The 20,477-nt window shown below is 42.0% G+C and overlaps 1 protein-coding gene across 4 annotated transcripts in view; it reads left to right on the top strand.

Moving 5' to 3' along the window:
• SEL1L3 (SEL1L family member 3) overlaps positions 1-20,477 on the top strand; it is a 96,009-nt gene that overhangs the window by 69,743 nt on the left and 5,789 nt on the right. The window contains exons 16-24 of one of the 4 annotated variants that reach the window (XM_032633659.1): positions 1,048-1,175; positions 2,708-2,791; positions 9,714-9,804; positions 9,937-10,021; positions 11,138-11,247; positions 15,543-15,670; positions 16,507-16,609; positions 16,692-16,764; positions 18,280-18,501. In XM_032633659.1, the coding sequence (XP_032489550.1) occupies positions 1,048-1,175; positions 2,708-2,791; positions 9,714-9,804; positions 9,937-10,021; positions 11,138-11,247; positions 15,543-15,670; positions 16,507-16,609; positions 16,692-16,764; positions 18,280-18,284 (807 nt within the window). In that variant the 3' untranslated portion in view covers positions 18,285-18,501. The other 3 variants (XM_032633658.1, XM_032633657.1, XM_032633656.1) reach the window with 3 other exon arrangements.

Below are 20,477 nucleotides of genomic sequence, written 5' to 3'. Positions count from 1 at the left end.
CAGAAGAGGCACTGAGATGTGACTAGATTCTGGGTATATTTTGAAGGTCAAGGCATTAGGATTTGACAATGATTGGACGTGAGGTGTGAGGCAGGGAGAGGAGTCAGGATGACCCCTGAGTGTTCAGCATTTATTGAGATTGGAAGAAAAGGTAGCATTTAATGGGATGGGCAAGCTCTAGCATCAGAGTTGGGGGTCGGGAATCAGAAAAAAATTCTTTTTTGTGACGCACCATGCCAAGCCTTGAACACACGTTATCTCATTTAATCCTCACACCATACTTTCATGCTAGCTACTCTCAGAAGCCACATTTTTCAGTTGCAGAAATTGAGTTATTCTCTTAGTTGGAGAGATTAACTAACATGCCCAAGGTCACGCAGCTAGTAAGGAGCAGAGCTGGGATTTGAACCCAGGCCTGTCTGACTCCAAAGCCCATACTTAAAAATGGCAGTTAACTGCCTGGGAAAAATAATAGTAATCAGTGGAATGTATACCCGTCTAAGTGTTTGTTTTCTTTTTTCCCTCCGCCTCTCTCTGACTACTAGGAAGCTGTATATTTTATGCATTGCAAATGTCTTTTAGTCCTCCCACACATCTGCCAGAATGGATTTTTTATTGTCATATTCTAATTCTCACCTTCCTACTGGAAATGAAGTTTTTGTGTCTGAGTTTGAAAAAAGGTATTAAGCAAGGTTAGGGAAGCAAATGCCTGAAGTTTCACCTGGTGCGACTTTTGATGCTGTCTTCTGGCTGGCTGGCAGGGGTTATGTGAGGATCTGATAAGGTGATAATGATATTCGTAGTGTCTTGTTATCTTATTTATTGGGTAAACTTACCAGAATAGCTGCAGTCAAGGTTATCATGTACAGAGGCCAGCTTCTGTGATTGGCTGTCTTCCTGGAACTTGACTTTGTTTTCTTAGAGATGTTAGAAGTTATAAACCTGTGATGATATCAGGCGTTAAGTGCCTCAGGACCTTAGTTCTGATGAAACCAGCCCGGGAGGACTTCTCACTAATGAGACTGATGTTTGCTCATCTCTTTACAGACGTTAGCTGGTGAATATTTCCATAAGGCTGCACAAGGCGGACACATAGAAGGAACCTTGTGGTGTTCTCTCTACTATATCACAGGCAACCTGGAGACGTTCCCTCGAGATCCCGAGAAGGCTGTTGTGTAAGAACCTGCCAGATATTGCATATGAAGGGAAAGCCATATATTCATTACTATATTCACAATGCCTGAGAAAATAGAGTTTTCTTTTATTCTTTTTTTCCACATTAAAAAAATTTTTTTTTTTTTATTTTAGGCTGCGCTGTGTTTTCTTTGCTGCGCACGGGCTTTCTCTATTTGCGGCAAGCGGGGGCTACTCTTCGTTGCGGTGCGCGGGCTTCTCATTGCGGTGGCTTCTCTTGTTGCGGAGCACGGGCTCTAGGTGTGCGGGCTTTAGTAGTTGCGGCACGTGGGCTCAGTAGTTGTGGCATGCGGGCTCAGTAGTTGCAGCATGCAGGCCCTAGAGCAGGTGAGCTTCAGTAGTTGTGGCACGTGGGCTCAGCAGTTGTGGCACACGGGCTTAGTTGCTCTGCGGCATGTGGGATCTTCCTTGACCAGGGCTCGAACCTGTGTCCCCTGCATTAGCAGGCGGATTCTTAACCACTGCGCCAGCAGGGAAGCCCTTTCTTGCATTTTAAAAAATTCATCTTTATTTTTATCAGTTACTCATGCACATAAAAAGCCAAGTCATTTGAAAAGACAAAAATTAAAAACAAAAATTTAATTTAAAAAAGTAATAATTTGACAAGAAAAAACAGGGAATCTCTGCCTCCCTTCCACACACTCCATTTCCTGCTCTCTGGAATAAATCACTTTTCATCTTTTAATTATTTCTTTTTTATTTGCCTCTATGTCTAAATAACATGCTTAAACCACTATTTCTTGTTATACTCATTATAGGCATTGTCTAATGATGTCTCACTGGGAAAGATAGAGAGATATAGTTTTTTCACTCTGCCACCTATTGCTACCCTGCATGCCCATGCTTCCTGCCCTCTCCCATCTTCCCCATAAATATATCACTGGTTTGGTTGGATTGGTATCAGTGTTTACATTATTATGACAATTTAACGCCGTTCATAGCTGAGCCATGTAGTATACTGTGACTACTCTTTCTTTCTTGCATAACTTTTTGTTTTCTATGGAATAATAATTATTTTTTATTGTTATTTATCTGCTTAGCTCTCTCTGTGTATTTATCATTTCTATGTACTCGATCTCCACATTCTCCTTCCATCGTCTAAATCTCCTCTCGGTATGTCTACACCCATCAGGTACTCTATTGATTTAATCTTTTTGGCAATGTCTCTCTTTGGAGTCTTTGTTTAGGAAGAGCTGTCCTGCTGAAATCAACTTGCTAGAACTCTTAATAAAGATTATCTTTTTCCATGTTAGTAGACATTTTTCATTAGGTACTTTTCACATCTTTTTTTCCCCAAAATGGCAACTCCTAAGCATTCATTAGAAACGGCACTGAATGCAAGGCTCTCAAAATGTATCTTTCTTTATCTTCTTAACATTCAGTTCTGGTTTGTTGCTCCATAAAAATTCTAAGAAGCAAAATATTCCCCAAGTGGGATTTATTGAATACGAAGTAAAAAGCAATTATTTAATTTGCCATAGTTTGGATATGTTCTCTTCTGTTTCCTTTTCAGATGGACAAAGCATGTAGCCGAGAAAAATGGCTACTTGGGCCACGTCATTCGCAAAGGCCTCAACGCCTACCTGGAGGGCTCGTGGTAAGTTAGATTGAACTTTCTCAGTCCTTACCTTTCAATCTGTCAGTGTAGTCTTATGAGATGGACTCTTAAAATGAAACCGAAAAAGCAATTTGCAGGGAAATCACAGCCTCCCGGTAATGATATTCAGAGTATCACCGACTGATTGGCTGTTGATTAGAAAACATAGCATTTCCATGTTTAATTATACACAAAAATTAGTCCTCTAGAGGGAGTATCCGCATTCATTACATTGAGAGACACATGAATACGTTGACTTCTCTTCCCTTCAAGCTTGCTCTTCTTGCTTTCAGAGTCTGGAGACAGCACAGGGGATCCTAGCTGACCCTCTGCCTCTCACTGGCAGGCCACAGAAAGTCCAGGATTTCCACCTTGTTTGTGGGAAGGAGCGAAAGCAGCGTGTTTAGGGCTCAGGCTACATCTTCCGGTAGATATTTTATCGCATCTTCCCTAGGATTTCTGGAAGTCACTTACCAGACCTCCAGTGTCACAGCCAAACAGACTCACTCTTTCTAAGCTTCTTCTGATGGAGTTAGCAAATTTCATCCTGTGCTGAATGGGATGAGACCCCGCACATGAGGACTTGTAAATGCCCCCTATTTGCAGTTACTTGATTTTACACATAAGGGCGCACTTCTCCAAGCTCTACCTGAGTCCCTTTCTGTTTTCTTCTGTAAGCCCTCGAATTCTGTCTTACTTTTCCTTGGGCCATATTTTCTTGGCTCGTTTATTGCCTAAATGATCTGGGTATTTCCATAATAACTAAAAAAGATATGCAAATCAGCACATATCCCATCGGTCCACTGCCTCAAAGACATTAGAGCACACCTATCACTGATCCTACTCGGATCCGAACCTCAATTAAAAATTAAAATATAAGTCCAAGAGAGTGCCATTTTCTTCTCTGGTCCATGGGTGCCCACGTAATCAACAGATAGCACCTCAGTGAATGAGAATCTCAAATTAGGGAATTCAGGGAAAATGAGCCCAGGGAAAATAGCACTGAATAACAATGTTTATTATCATCATCCTTTAAAAGTTTATCATCTGTGGCCTTACTTTGCAAAATCAGAAAGAACTTTTTTAAGGAAATGATCACTTTCCAATTGATACACCTTACAATTTGTGGGCTGTTTTATTTGTTTCCCAAGTGAGCTTCAGTTCATGAAATTTGAACTTTTCCCAAATTTGACTTTTGCCCATTTCTACTTCTCATCCTCCAAATTTCCCACCCTTTGCTCCCCGCAACTTCTTAGGGGAAACTAAGCATTCAAATATCAAAATGTTTATATGTGGGGTTTTCCCAAAGGGAGAGCATATCTGTAAACACCCCCCAACACACACACACACACACACACACACCCCCCAAGATGTCTGACACTTTCCCACAAAGAGAGTATCTGCTAATAGCTTATCTTTCTTGCCGACTTTTGAATTTAAAATCACAAAGCACTTCAGGGAGTACATTTAAAAATTTGCTGTGAAGGTCAAGAGGAATTAAGATTTCATGGCCTGCTGTCTTTCTTACAATATTCAGCCACATCACATGATTGATTTGGGGGGAGGGGGAGCTAAGGATTACATGTGTTCTACACTGTTGGTGAGTTTGGGTTGAGTCCAGCAGATTTTAGTGGGTACATTTAAATGCAGGGTGCCTTGCCATAGCTGCAGGGGATGCCACAAGTAGGGCTGGGGAAGCCTGCTGCCTCATCTCTTCCTGGTACTAAACTACCTGCAGTTTCTCAGATGGCTCATATTCTCTCTGACCTCTGGGCCTTTGCACTTGCTGTTCCCTCTGCCCAGAAATCCTGCTTAACTCCTTACTCCCTTTTGTCCTTGGATGGGTCATGATGGCTGCTTACTTGTTGATTGCCCTGTGATGTGTATCCCAGTGCCCAGCACTTAATGGCAACTGGGAAGTACTCAAAAACTACTGAGAGAATGAATTAAGGCAAATAGAACTGTAACTCAAGAGCCATGAGCAGTATATAAAGAGCATCAGGGATTTGGAGGAAGGAAAGATGCTACCTGGTTTGGGGGACTTAGGTCAGCCTTTATAATGGAGGTAACAGATGATATGGCCTTGGGGGATGGGTGGAATTTCCACTTAGTCATGCAGAGAACAGCACTTCTAGTGAAGGGAATCGCAGGAACAAAAACAAAGAAATAGGAAAATTCAGTGTATGTCTAGAAATTTTTAAGCCACCAGTTTACCTTGAGGATAAAATTTGTAAAAGGGAGTGCTATATGACAAGACCAAAGAGGTGCTGCATTATGGAACTTTAAATAGCAGGTCATATACTTTTTACTTAGCTTCTGGAGCAGTGGGGAGCCCCTGATGGCTTTGGGAGAGGGTAGTGACATGACAGAGCTGGGTTCCGAGATTCCTAACCAAACCTCTGTGAACGATGGTGAAGAGAAGGGAGAACCTCAAAGGGGGAGCTAGTTCAGAATCCAGGTTAAAGGAGCTGAGCTTTTGAGCTGGAGCTGTGACCTGAGCCAGGTAAGTTGTTTTCCCTTCTTTTATCACACGGTAATTGATACATACCAAATAGTGGGTGATATGTATGTAAGTTCCAGAGCATAAATGAACAATAAAATGAACACCTATAGCCCTACCACCCTATTTAAGAAAATGAACTGTCGAAGCCCCCTGCATGTTCCTCCCATATTAAACCCACCCATGGCACCAATATCCAGAACTAACCATTGTCCTGAATCTTACGGTTGCTCCGCCCCTTGCTTTCCTTATAGTTTTGCTATATATGGATATATTCCTAAGCAATAGATTGGACTTGTTTCTGAGCTTCATATCATTAGAATCATATTATATATAATTCTTCACTGCTTTCTTTTGTTATTGTTTACTTCACCTGATGTTTCTGAGATTCGTATCTTTTGATACATGTACCTGTAGGTCATTCATTTTCACTGCTGTCATATACCACAATTTATTTACCAGTTCTCATAATAACTTGCATTTGGGTTGTTTCCCATCTTTTTTTAAGGACAATGTGGCCATGAACATTTTTTATGCATATCCTGCCACAAATAGGAAAAGTTTCTCTAAAATATGAACTTAGGAGTGGGGTCACAGGCTAACCGTATGTTCAACTTTACAAGATAATGCCAACTGTTTTCCAAAATATTTTACCAATGTACGGTCCTATCAACCGCATATAAATATGTTTCTTCATATTCTTGCCAATTTTGATGCTGATGCTAAGTATTGTTAAAGATATGTCTTAATCTGGACTTGAGACCATTTCCTATCAACAGGAAGAAACACTTAGTATCCATTATAGTGGGACTATCTTTGTCAAAATACATTTGAGACAAAGTGCTTTTCTCTCTTCCTTCTCTCTGTGCCTTCAGATGCCTCAGGGGTTAAATTGGAAATATATGAGCGTTGGTTTCCCCACACCGAAACCTGGAATTTTTTGGGTCCCATCTATTTTGTTATAATAGAACTAAGTCATCCATCAATGTCCCAAGTCCATCCCCTTTTTTCATTTTCTGTGAGTGAATTTATTCTGGACGTTATTTTCAAATTACATGTGTCAGTTTGATGAGCTTGTGTTTTTCTGTGTTGTTCCAAGATTCATGCGGGATAGTTTAAAAGAGGAGCGTGAATGGAAAAAAAGGGCATTTTGCTGTTTAGGCAAAATACTGAAGATAATGTTATCATGCCCAAGGCTATCCTCTGACACCAGGAGAAGTCCGATAAGGAGAGGTCGCCTGTCCTGTTTCATTTCTCTCTGTCTTACCCCTCTTTGTGTTTCATCTGTGAGCTAAGCCTTTTACTGTCCTTTGTCTTAAATATACGCCAAATACTTAATTAACCCCGGAGGTTAGCCAGATTCTAGTAAGCTTGAGGCAAGACAAGCAGGCATGCAAGATTCCACTTGAAAGAGATTCATCTTTTTGCCTTAGAGCAGGGTCCTAAATTCCACTGAGACCCCAGGATTCTTTTTTTATCCTTCCAGTTTGGGCTGCTTTAGACATTGGCAGAAAAGAACCCAGAGAAAACAATAGAATTGTTTGAGAAACTGCTCAGAGTTACTCAATTCACAATTCACAGAAAGCAGCCAAAGGATTGATTATTAAGAAGTATCATTATAAAAGTTCTATAAATGGATGTGCTGAGTCTGAAGTGGGAGGGTAGCAAGTATGCCCCTACACACATCCTTTACTCTAAATCCCCTCCTCTCTGCATCCCTGCCCAGCCCCCCACCCCCCATCAGAATGACTGACTGGGGACTATTTCACTTCAGTGCATCGGAAATAAAGCTGACCTCTGGTAGCTTCCTAAACCTTGAGGAAATTCACAGAAGAACAGTACAGTTTTGTGGCTTTGGTCCTCCTGCACAGAGCACATACTGAGCAAATGTTTATTCCATGAATATAAGGATAGAAATATCTGTAATTAATATTTTCAGGCAGACTCAGTTGAGACACAAGTAAGAGCAAACTGCTAGGAGGCTAAGTGCAGATAGGGTTTCTGCAGAAGTGTCATGTCTCCAAAGTCTTAAGGTGAGAAAGTCTGTTCTTCAGTGTTCTGACCCTTGCCTAGAGTTCACACTTAAATATATGAAAACAGATGGTGGTGGTTTTAGAGTCTACGGCCTCTGCTGATGGCTTCTGCAAGATGGAAGACAGAGGTGGATTTCTGTTCAGTGTTTCTATTGACATCAATATTTTTAGACATCTCTTTGGTGATTTCTAGTGCTTCCTCAAAGGAAATACTTGAGAATTCTGTGAGATTTCCTCCCGGCTTATACAATAATTGGTCAATTGAAGTCTTCCTATAAAATGTGTTCCTCCCTTCTCTCCCCCATCTTCCAAGTAACTTGAGAGGCAAGGTATTGTCTTTATAAAATTTATCGTAGTGACTGTTCTTACAGGAAGCGTCAACCTTGTGTCCTCCGCTCCAAAATTCTAACAGTCTGCCCAACTGCTATCTAAGAAAACCTCATTTTATTACATTGCAGTTATATGAACCCCATTTCATCCAGTTATGGCAGCAGAGAGAGCCGACCTGATATTTGACCTTGGGCCGGCAAGTCTACACCATCTCCTTCCCTCATCCATCCAGTGGGGGAAACTGAGGCACTGGGGCAAACCTGAGTGTTTGAGATTATAAGACCTTTGGAACGGGACCTAATTGTAGAATGATGGAGTCTTTCTGCCGAACTTCCCTCAAATTTAGTTCCCCCATTTGGGGTCCGCTCCGAGGATTCTTGTCACCAAACACGATACTTGCAAGCTATGTAAGAAAATGTCTGGGGGTCTTTTGTGTTGTTGCCGTTGCAGTTGTGGTTCTCTGATGTGACTTGTCCTCGCAGGGGAAGCTGCTTAGCCAGCCTTGTCTCTTTAGCATGAGTCATGCCTAATTGGTCGGCTGCCTTGGGTATCTCGGAGGCCAGGAAACAGCGCACTCAGCAGCCACATGGCCGTGACCTGCAGTATGTCTGATTGAAGGTCTGCCTGTCCTGATTTGACCCCCCAGTCACCTCCCTCTGTCCCCACGGGATGGCCTGCCAGGAGATGCTTTAGCCTTGTAGAAAAGATGACGTTTGGATCTGCTTACTTATTCCCCCAACCCAACCTCCCCCCACCCTTTCTTAAACCATCTCCTAGATGGAGCTAAAATTAAGAAATAGCTCTTAATATTAGCTACGGACAATGAAAATAAGCTTTAGAAACAACAATTTATGGTTAAAATGGAGGAAATCAGAGAAGTAAAAAGAAAGTAAAAATCACTTGCCTTCTCACCACCTAGAGATAAGTACCGTTAGTGTTTTGGTAGATTTTTTTTTTCCTGCATATATGTATTCGCGTGTGTGTGTACATGTGTGGATTCAGTTTTATTTTTGTTTTACGAAAATGAAATTGCACTGTTTTTTATCCTGTTTTTTTTTTTTTTTTGGTTTTTTTTACACAGTGGAAACTTTGGCATAGACATTTTTCTACGTCTTTGAATACTCTTCTTCAACATCATTTTTAATGGCCTCGTCTGAAAGTGGCTGTACCATGGGTTAATTGAACTAGTCACTGATTTTCAGATATTTGTTTCTTTTTTTCCCCCAATTCATAGAAACAGCTCTGCCATGACCTCTGTTGCCACAGAATCTTTGCACATGTTTCTGATTGTTTCTTAGAATAAACCCTCATGGGGCAGAACTGTTGGGCCAGGTGGTATGTACATTCGTAAGAGTCCTCACATTTAGCTATCACGTTAATTGGCTTCCCACTAACAGTGGTTGTAGGAATAGGTCCATTTTTCCCCAAGCTCTTGCCGTTATCTGTATTATGAATCAGGTGTCAGTCTCAACAAATGAAAAATGGTCTCATTGTCTCGCAATTATTCAATTACCAGTGGTGTCGAATATTTACTTTTTTCAGATGTGTTTTTGGCCATTGGTATCAAGCCCCTGGCAAACTGCCTCTCCTTTGCCAAACTTCTAATGTACCACAGAAGCTCAGCTTTAATTAAGCTTGTTCAGAGTCGTAAGCCCCATAAAGCCCTTCGCAAAACAGGACCCAAAAGTGCAGAGCTTTTTCTTAATACCACTTATCTCCTCTAAGCGAGGATGGAAGATGGAAGGATTTCTAGGACCCAAAGCTAATAGACAGCTCCCCAGCCAGCACGCAACGTACCATTCGGCCAGTAGAGGTAGCTGTTGTATCAACTAGCTTCCCAACCTTATCTGTGAGTTCAGCCTTTTAAGAGAGAAAATAAATCAGTGCATGCAGTATTTTTAACAACAGTATTTATTTAAAAAAAAAAAAAAAACCTCATGATTTTGTGGTTTTAAAAAAACTGCTTATTTTGTGCCCTCTTACGTGTGAATATAAAGCTCTCTGTGAGTATTAGTAAGAGCCACTCCGATGAAATTTATTATTAATCATCTATTTTTAGGCACGAAGCTTTGCTGTATTATGTTTTAGCAGCAGAAACTGGAATTGAAGTGTCACAGACAAATGTAGCTCACATCTGTGAGGAGAGGCCGGTAAGTAAATGTATTCTCCTCAGACTAGAAGCTCTAAGGTTAAGGATAATGAATTGGGTTTTACGGAGGCAAAATTAATCACTTGGCAGAAATATTAATGAGTTAACTTTTTCTCCCCCTTCATCCCCTTAGGACCTGGCCAAGAGGTACTTGGATGTTGATTGTGTTTGGAGATACTATAATTTCTCTGTTTTTCAAATCGATGCTCCTTCATTTGGTATGTATAGAGAAATGGGTGCTAACTTGAAGCATTGGAGGCTTTTAATCTTTAGTAACAGGGAACATCTAACAGCTTTGTGTGGTGTAATATTTCTAAACAATTAAGAAACCGAGTGAAAAATCTCGGCTATTAAGATCTTCCCTAAACTCTGCTCTCAATCTCAAGCAATACATTTCTCTTCATCCATTGTCTATCGAATGCTTGGACCCATCATTTCTAAGGAATCAGTGAGAATTCAAAAGAAAAAGCTATTCGGGAGAGATTCTCTGCGCCAGCCTTTTTGCCTTTTTGCCCTCAGATGGATTCCCTCTCTTCCTGGCTCTGCCCTGTGTGATAGAGGGCTGACCTTCAGTAACTACAGTTCCCAGACTCCTTTGCCCAGTGACATCTGATTATTTTCAGCCAATGGGAGGCGCTGGCAGGAAATTGCAGGGTGGGAGGAGGTGAGAAGCCCAAGTATTTCTCCCCTTCTCTCTGCTTTGGGCTGTGTCTCTGGCAATGGCTGCATTTCCATGGTTCCAACTCCTGTCTGGCGGTCCATCCTCTGTGGTCTCAGCTGGCCCCCAGGTCTAGGAAGGTAGTGGCTTCCTGCATTGCTAATCTCTGGGTTGCCTACTGTTCGGCATTTGCCCTTTCAACTCTTCCAACACCCTGGTAACCGGTTCCCAGTGTTAAAATCCCTTTTTTGAACTACCTGAAGAAGATTCTATTCTGATTGGACGTTGAGTGATACATAACACTCAAACAAAACTTTTTCCTCAGAGGAAAGATAACATATATGGCTTAAACAGAGTAAAGAAATACACATCAGTCATCAAACCCAGGCAGCAAAATCTCGGTGCCCCAAACAACCTTGGCTGTTGGGGCTGTGATGTTGCAGACTATGATTCTCACAAACAGACCCATTTAGGAGAGCTACCCAGTGAAGCAAGAAAATGTGTCTAGAAATGGGAGTGCTCAGTGCAATAATCTTTTTTTCCCTCCCCACGTCAAGGAAGCCTAAAGATGTACCCGTATCCAGATTCTGGTGGGAAAAACTCGCAGTCATGCAAATGGGCCAATCATTTAAAAGGTCGGTCTGAAATAAAACTACTTGTCCTTTTTGTCCTGCAGCATATTTGAAAATGGGAGACCTTTACTACTATGGTCACCAAAACCAATCACAAGACCTTGAGTTGTCTGTGCAGATGTATGCCCAAGCAGCACTGGATGGAGACTCACAGGTAAACGGCCACAGAAATGAGCCCCTGGTGATGCTTCTTTGTGAGATTGCAAAGTCACTTCTCATCCGTGTTCACGAGCCCCTCACAAAACCTCTCTGAGAACACTAGCCAGAATGGCGAACCTTTATTGAGCACTTACTATGTTTCCCCTGCCATTCTCACAGCAACCTCGTGGGAGTGGGGATAATTAGACCTATTTTATAGTAAAGAACATCAAGATTGTGACAAGGTGATAAGTTGCTCAAGGCCAGACAAGCAGGTAGTAGGTGAAGCAGTCAGAGCCTAAAGCCAGGTCTCCTGGCTCCAAACCCAGGAGTCTTTCTACCAGATTCCATCAAACTAGCTCACCAGGTAGGAAGGAACTCAAGAAATTGGAAGTGGTCAAAATGGGAAGTAGTTTGCTTGCATAGCTGAGCCAATACTTTAGTGATAGGACTTTGCTCTCAGTGATCTTTGTTTTTGGGTGGGGGAGACTTCTTATTTTGGAATATTTGTAGAGTTATAGAAAAGTTGCATAGCCACGATCTCATTATCAAACTAAGAAATCAGTGTTGGTTCAGGACCATTAACTACATTTCAGACCTTATTTGTATTTCACTAGTTTTTCCACTAACATTATTTTTCTGTTCCAGGATCCCACGTTGCATTTAGTTGTCATATTTCTTGAGTCCTCTTCAATCGGGGACGGTTTCTGTCTTTGCTTGTCTTTCATGACGTTGATACCTTTGAAGAATACCGGTCAGATATTTTGTAGAATGTCCCTCGATTTGGGCCTGTCTTCTGTTTTCTCGTGAATAGACTGAGATTATGCATTTGGGGCAAGGATAGCCCAGATGCTGTATGTCCTTCTCAGCGTATCATATGTGGCGTACATAGTGTCAGTATGTCTTATTGGTGAGGCTGATCTCAATCACTCGGTGAAGATGGTTTCTACTAGGTCTCTCCCATGTAAAGTTAATATTTTTCTCTTTCTAATTTGTAGATATCTTGGGGAGATAATTTGCAATGATGCAAATATTTGATTTCTCCTCCAACTTCTGCCCACTGATTTCAGTATCCTTCAGTAAATCTTGCCTGCAACAACTAACTGTAGTGTGCCAGTGATGATTTTCTGTTTCTCTCCTTCCTTCTACATTTGCTAATTGGACTTGTCTTGTGAGGATCTCAGGGCTGTTTCGTGATGGAAGCTGGAATAGTTGTTACCCTCTTATGCCACAGGTTTCTTGTGTGATTTGTGATCTGATCACAAAGCCAAAGTTGGAAACTCATCCCTATCTTAGTCTTTTTTTTTAAAGGAGGTACTACTTTTGCTTTTACCCCACATCTTTGTACCTTCACAGCTATTTGTATATGGCAAGCCACTCAATCACTGACTCTTTGTTTTCTCATTTGTGAACTGGGGATAATAATAACATCCACCTCATAGGTTACAAGGATTAAATGACATGTTGGACGTAAAGCGCCAAGCCCAGCACTGAGTATGCTTAGTGGATATGATCTATCCTTTTATTATTATTTCTTCTGGAATGAAATAGGAGTTGGTACTAAAAGGATTTTTTGGTGAGCCAAACTCCCCTAGATGATTTATGTTGTTACTCAAAATTAGGCCTGGACCTAATTTTTTTTTTTTCAGTTCTGATTTTTAATTTTTTCACAAGATGATGTTATAAAAACGTTAAAGAATCATTTTTTTTTAATAAACTTATTTATTTTATTTATTTATTTTTGACTGTGTTGGGTCTTTGTTGCTGCGCCCAAGCTTTCTCTAATTGAGGCGAGCGGGGGCTACTCTTCGTTGTGGTGTGTGGGCTTCTCATTGTGGTGGCTTCTCTTGTTGCGGAGCACAGGCTCTAGGCACGCGGGCTTCAGTAGTTGCAGCACGCAGGCTCAGTAGCTGTGGCTCGCGGGCTCCAGAGCACAGGCTCAGTAGTTGTGACGCACAGGCTTAGTTGCTCCGCGGCATGTGGGATCTTCCCGGACCAGGGCTCAAACCCATGTCCCCTGCATTGGCAGGCGGATTCTTAACCACTGTGCCACCAGGGAAGCCCAAGAATAATTTTTAAAGAGAAAACAAATCAAAGAATGCACCCACAGTTCCATGTCAGGGGCTTTATTCCTTTGGATTTTCTTTCTTTTTTTTTTAAATTCCTTCCGTCTTCATGTCCCTTTCTAGTCCCAGCCACAGGCCGGTGGGTCTCTTTAATGGTAACTAGAGCACACGGGCCACTTGAAAAATCTGCTTCTTCTCACGTATTGTAGGAATGGGTGCATTCTATTGCATGGTCTCTGTAATTATTACTCTTAACTGCTGCGCCATATCCTGCTGAGCTGATAGACTGTAATTTATTCATTTATTTATTTTTAGACTGTAATTTTTTAAGTTTTATCTTTTAATGGACATTTATTGTCTTGTTTGCTAATTTATTGATGGATTTGACACATGTTTATGTAGTCCTGCCATGTCTTAGACACTGCTTAGTGGTGGGGACACAAGATTAAAAGATAGACAATATTTTTGCCTTCATGGGATTTATATCCCGTTAAGGAAGACGTGAAGGTCGTTTCCTATTGTGTTGCAATTATAGCAAGTGCTACAATGAACATTCTCATATTTCCATCTTTCACCTCCGTTTGAATAATCTCTTTATAATCTGAGGGATGGCATTGCTAAGTCAAACAGTCTAAATGGTTTCATGGTTACATAATAATAGTATATTGCCGATTTACTTTCTGAAACTGTTTCCCAATTAATGTATCACCAAGCAGTGCTTAGTATAAAAGGATCACTGAAATCTTGTCAGCACTGGATGTTTTCGTGACTTAATTTGGTAATTGAATGATTATAAGTTGATCCTTCCTTATTGTTTCAAATTGTATGTATTTGACTACTACTGGGGATGGACACTTTTACATATACTCATCTATGATAATTTACCCTTTATATTTTCTTACGTGAATTCTCTATTCTTACTCTTTGTCTGCTTATCTATTGGAGTTTTGATATTTTTTAATTTAAATTATAATTAGTTCTTTATACATTTGCCCAGTAGATAATGAACCTTAAGCTATTACAATGCATACAAATATCCCCCTAGTCCATTTTCCAATTTATTTTAATCTTGTTATTTTTCCATTGTTCAGAGACTTTAAAATTTTATAAAGTCCTTTTCTTCTAATACCTCGAGTTTTAAGAGCGCCTTTCTTTCAAAAAGTGGAGAAACAGTCTATTTTCTGCTTGTGTGTGTGTGAAATTTTAAGGCACCTAATACTTGTATCTATTTAGAGGTTATTTAGCAGCAAGGTGGAACTTAAGATTTGAGGCTCTGAATCCCGTCTGTTTACATTTGAATCCCCTTTCCAACTGTATGACCTAGGGCAAATTCCTTAACTTCTCTGTGCCTCGGCTTCCTAGTAATAATAGTATAGAGGATAACAGAATCTATCTCAATTTGTTGTTGTGAGGATTAAGTGAATATATATGTAAAACAGAACAAAGCCTCATATATAGCATCACTCAGAAAATTCCAGCTGCTGTTATTTTTCTCACGATCATCACATAGCTGGCTTGTGAGACTCCTGACAGTGCATCTCCTCCAGGTCCTATAATAGTTTCCATCCTCTATGAAGCACTTCGACCATCAGGCTCTTAACTGTGTTATTTTACTGGACCTGCACAGCCCAGTGAGACAGGTCCTACCTCTGTGGGTCAAGAACAAGATATATAATGAGAGGGAGGTAGGGAAGCGTACCAGAGTAGAGGGTCTGTACCAAGAGAAATCAGGTGAGGAGGTTTTCCTCGCTGCCTTAGGAAAGATCGGACAAACACCTGCACGTTACCGTGCGCATCAGAGGTCCTCTCCTCTTAGAATGTCAGCCCCGAGCACACCCACAGCCACATTTGTTAGAATTCTGACATACCGATGGTGACCCAGGGTATAGTCTGTAAGTGACGGACACTGCCTTTGAGTCGATATTCTGGGTTTGTTGATGATACAAGGGCACGTTTTCCAGCGAGTTCTGTTTTGAGAGAATGAACAGGAAAGGACAGATTCCCCTGGTGGCTGGCTTCTGAGCAGATGGGACACAGCGTCCTCTGAAAGCCTCCTGGTTCTTCTGCAAATAAGTTCCTCCGATGCATATATTTAGGGAAACAATTCATCAGTGAAGATGACAAAACCATCTGGCTCTAGGGACTGAAAAAAAAAAAATCTAGAGGTTAGTTTACATTCTGATGAAGTGTCCATCTAGGCTTTATTATAAGGAGTGAATGAGTTTGGTTTGTGGCTTGTTTTCAGGGATTTTTTAACCTGGCCCTGCTAATTGAGGAAGGTGCTATCATCCCACATCATATTTTGGATTTCTTGGAAATTGACCCGACCATCCATTCTAATAACATCTCCATCCTCCAAGAACTGTACGAAAGGTGAGTTCAGAGCCTCTTTAATACTGTAGCAGCTGGAGGAACCCAAGTGGGTGGTGTTTGTTTCTTGGTTAAAGTTAGCCTTGGTCTTATTTTCTTCTTCTTCTTATTATTATTTTTCCCCGATACGCAGGCCTCTCACTGTTGTGGCCTCTCCCGCTGTGGAGCACAGGCTCCGGACGTGCAGGCTTAGCGGCCATGGCTCACGGGCCCAGCCTCTCCACGGCACGTGGAATCCTCCCAGACCGGGGCACGAACCCATGTCCCCTGCATCGGCAGGCGGACTCTCAACCACTGCGCCACCAGGGAAGCTCCTTGGTCTTATTTTCTAATGCCAGTGGTTATAAAGGGCTCAGGATTTGTTCTGATTAGAGAACACTCAGCTGGACCCAAACTTAATTCCCTTTTCTAGTATCTGAGGATTAAGATATAGAATGTGCTTGATTTGAAGTTAAAATGCTGACGAAGTTTTTCCACGAGAGTGGAAAAAATAAAGTGTCCAATAAGATGATACTTTTCTGCAAGATAGGGAGGCATCCCAGTGTCTGGACTTTGGACACAGACACTCACATAAAAGTGTTCCTTGGCAGCTCCTGTGCTACAAGGGCCTCCTTGACCTTTTTATGAAGGACAAGACTGACCTTTTTCTGAGATTTTTGCCAGGATCCTAGAATTTCAGCACAGGCTCACACCCCTCAGAACTGGTTTTGTTTCTTTTTTCTCTCATTTTACATGTGCTTATTTGAGCCAAAGCAGAAGGATGTGGGTTTGAGGATCTGCAAATATCGGTCGTAAGTAATGCTACCAACGTTTGGCAACACTGTGCTTTTTGTCTGCAGGTGCTGGAGCCACAGCAGCGAGGAGTCCTTCAGCCCCTGCTCCCTGGCCTGGCTTTACCTTAACCTCCGGCTTATCTGGGGTGCCACCCTGCACTCTGCCCTGGTAGGAACTGTCTCCCCTCAGCTCCGTCCTCATGGTCCCCACCCTTTGTCAGTCATCTGACATGTGCTTTGGATGTTTGCAGATTTACTTTCTGGGAACCTTCCTGCTGTCTGCATTGATCGCCTGGACCGTGCAGTATTGCCAGTCTGTCTCAGGTAAAGATTTATAAAAAGCCAGGGCAATATAAAAAATGTAGGAGGGACTTCCCTGGTGATGTAGTGGTTAAGAATCCTCCTGCCAAAAAAAAAAAAAAAAAAAAAAAAAAAAAAAAAAAGAATCCTCCTGCCAATGCAGGGGATATGGGTTCGAGCCCTGGTCCGGGAAGATCCTACATGCTGCGGAGCAACTAAGCCCGTGCACCACAACTACTGAGCCCGCGTGCTGCAACTGCTGAAGCCCATGCGCCTAGAGCCCGTGCTCTGTAGCAAGAGAAGCCACCACAATGAGAAGCCTACACACCGCAAAAAAGAGTAGCCCCTGCTCTTCATAACTACAGAAAGCCCGCACGCAGCAATGAACACCCAGTGCAGCCAGAACTAAATAAATTAATTAACTAATTTTTTTAAATCTTAAAAAATATATATAGGGATTCTTTTTCCTTATTAGAAAAATGACACTCTCCCTCCTTAGCCATTCTACTTCCTTTCGTTAGGTGGATCATTCACATGGTGGTTACCCCTAGGGCTGTCTCGTAATCTCTGGCTGATGGAAGGCTCCAATTATTGTTACATTTTTCAAAGTAAGCAAGGATTTTTAAAAATAAGGTGCTTAAGAAATTGAACAAAAATGTCTTCTCCAATTCAAAGTACACCTGCTATCAAAACTATACCTTGTGTGTCTTAAAACCCAGTTCTGAGGCCCCCTCTAGCATGAAGTCTTCCTATTTATCCCAGTCGAGGAATCAAATGTGTAAGATAATAAACAAGCACTTGTGATGAGTAAAAATACCCAGCCACTTAGATTCAGAAGGAGGGGCCGAGGGGGACAATAGAGCCAGCCGTTAGTCTAGTGTGGATTCTACTAGTCACTCTTTCTTTTCTGAGCTTGTGTAGGGCAGTAGTTAAGGAGATAGGCACCCCAGTCCTTTCTAGCTAGGTTTAGAGTCCAGGCTTAGCTCTTCATTAGCTGTGTGACTTATGGCCAGTTATTTCACTTTCCTGATCCCCCAATTTCTCATCAATAAAATGAAGTTATAATAGTAGCTACTTCTCAGGGTTGTTAGGAGAGTTCAGTGAAAAAAATACACATGACACCAAAATGTTAGCTGTTGTATTTATTTGGCATATAAAACCATCTCAATAATGTTAACTGTCATGTTTATCTTCCCTATGAGACCACAAGCTGAGTCAGAGGAAGGCCTTGGTCCCATCATTTATGATCTCACACTTAGTAGGTACTGAAATTTGCAAACATCTCTCAGGGGAGAATTCCAATTCCCAACCATCTTGGAAGCTACAGAAGGACAGAATCACTCACAAAGACCAACAGGGACATTTACAAATGGATACGTTAGGGCTGGACATGGCATTTGAGCATCGGCATAGCCGTTATTTGTGTAGCAGATAATGAAAAGCAAAAGAAGTTCATTTCAGCACAGATTTGATGGTGAGACAGAAGCCACTGTTCCGAGAGGCTAATACGGAGTCATTTTCCCCCATTTATCTGAGGAGGTTAACAAGGAACCACCAAAAGCCCTTCCAGGGCTTCCCTGGTGGCGCAGTGGTTGAGAGTCCGCCAGCCGATGCAGGGGACACGGATTTGTGCCCCGGTCCGGGAAGATCCCACATGCCACAGAGCGGCTGGGCCCGTGAGCCATGACCACTGAGCCTGCGCATCCGGAGCCTGTGCTCCGCAACGGGAGAGGCCACAACAGTGAGAGGCCCGCGTACCGCAAAATAAATAAATAAATAAATAATAAAATTTAAAAAGCCCTTCCAGGTTTGATGCCCTGTAGCACGCCAGCTGATAAGTTTTCCTCATGCAAATTCTGTCCCATCCCTAAATTTGTTCCCAGGTATAATGCATTTATTTTGCGTCTTGTCAGTGTTTTCTGTCTTTTTTACTCTGTAGAAATATTGTTATGATTATTACAAATGCAATTCCGTTAGAGGAGCTGAAAATTGTCTTTCTCATTTTATGCCAGCTGGTAGCCATGAAAATTCATGGGCTGGTGGAATGGCTTTTATCAGAAGTCGTCATTTTTTTCCTTTTTCCATAGCTTCATTATCAGTCCTTCCACATTCCCATCTCCCTGTCCCTCCTGCCTTTTGATATACTTTCCCCTTCCTGTGTAACCTTTGCTCTTTCACTCATTTGTTTTTCATATTTTTCAAACTCTTTCACTTGTTTCTTCGTGTACATACCTCTTCCCTTTGGTGAGCATTGGAGAAGTCTGGATAGGATCTTAAAAATAATTTAATTCTATGTCCTTCATCTTACAGATGAAGAAATGGGGCTAAAGGAATGCCGTGTTCTGCCCAAAATCACAAAATAGAGTCCATGAAAGGATGTAGGGCAGCAGACTTCTGAACTTTTTCACACTTATGATACTCTAAAACAGTGGCTACCATCTGCCTCTGACCCACTGTCCCCTTACATAAGATGTATTTTTTAAGACATTTTTTTGGTACCTTGAAATGAATGACAAGTAATCTGCCTACACACTTAGTTTTAAAAATAATGCCCTAGGGCTTCCCTGGTGGTGCAGTGGTTGAGAGTCCGCCTGAAATGCGGGGGACACGGGTTCGTGCCCTGGTCCGGGAGGATCCCGCATGCCGCGGAGCGGCTGGGTCCGTGGGCCATGGCCGCTGAGCCTGCGCGTCCGGAGCCTGTGCTCCGCAGCGGGAGAGGCCGCAGCGGTGAGAGGCCCACGTACCACAAAAAAAAAAAAAAAAAAAAAAAAAATAATGCCCTAAACAGCAATATAAAGGAGAAATAAAAAGAAAGTAATTATAATAAAATAATATGTATTTCAATATGTAAATTCTAGCCCCGCACTTCTTAATTTCAGTGTGCACAGGAATCCCACAGGGATCTGGTTAAATACAGATTCTAAGTCAGTCGGTCTGTGGGTGGCCTCTGAGATCCTGCATTTCTCACAAGGTTTCAGGTTACATTCACGATGCTGTTCCACACACTTAGAGTCGTAAGGGCATAGAAGTTAAGAAAAAAAGGAGTCTCCACATATTTCCAAAATGTGCCCCTACAGTGGTACATACCAGCCCTGTTAGGACTAGTGTTGAATTAAAATATGTAGTAAATTATTTTCCTATTTTTACAGTCCTCCATATAAGTGCAAATTTGTCAATGACTTTGAAATAAGAGGGTACTCCGTCAGTGACTGGACAATGGGGCAAGGGGGATGGAAGCATAGAAAAGCAGCAGAGAAGCACTGCAGGGGTCCCTCAGCGGGCAGAGTTTCTACTGCGGGCATCTCTCCGAGGAGCTGATGCCCGAGGTCCATGAGCCACCCCGTGGGAAGGTGACGGATGTAGTAGATGTTGGTGGTGACCCTGGCCGTGGTTAAGCCGGCACAGGAACGCAGCCTAGGTGCTGACTGCCAGAGCGGAGAGGGACAGGATTTGAGAGTTAAGAGCCTCCCTTAAGGTGCTGGGTAAGAGGAGTGTGCTCTAAGTTAGGGATCGCTGTCATTCTGTGATTTGCACTTTTTCCAGTCAGTTGTTTCTAAAAACTAATGATTTATGGCCAAACCTTTAAATTGAGCTGTCCATCCATTTTGCGTTCAGCTCCAACTACCTTCATTTTCCTCCTGAGTTTATACGCTTTGTGATATATAGTCAGCACTTCACCACACTTGCCACAGTAAACTGTCCTGCGTTCAGAAGGCTAGCGGTGTGGGACAGTAGCT

This window comes from Phocoena sinus, chromosome 5 (genome assembly GCF_008692025.1).
Source record: "Phocoena sinus isolate mPhoSin1 chromosome 5, mPhoSin1.pri, whole genome shotgun sequence".
Classification (NCBI taxonomy): Eukaryota; Metazoa; Chordata; class Mammalia; order Artiodactyla; family Phocoenidae; genus Phocoena; species Phocoena sinus.
The sequence above is the reverse complement of the archived record's forward strand: the minus strand, read 5'-3'. Positions and strand labels throughout refer to the sequence as shown.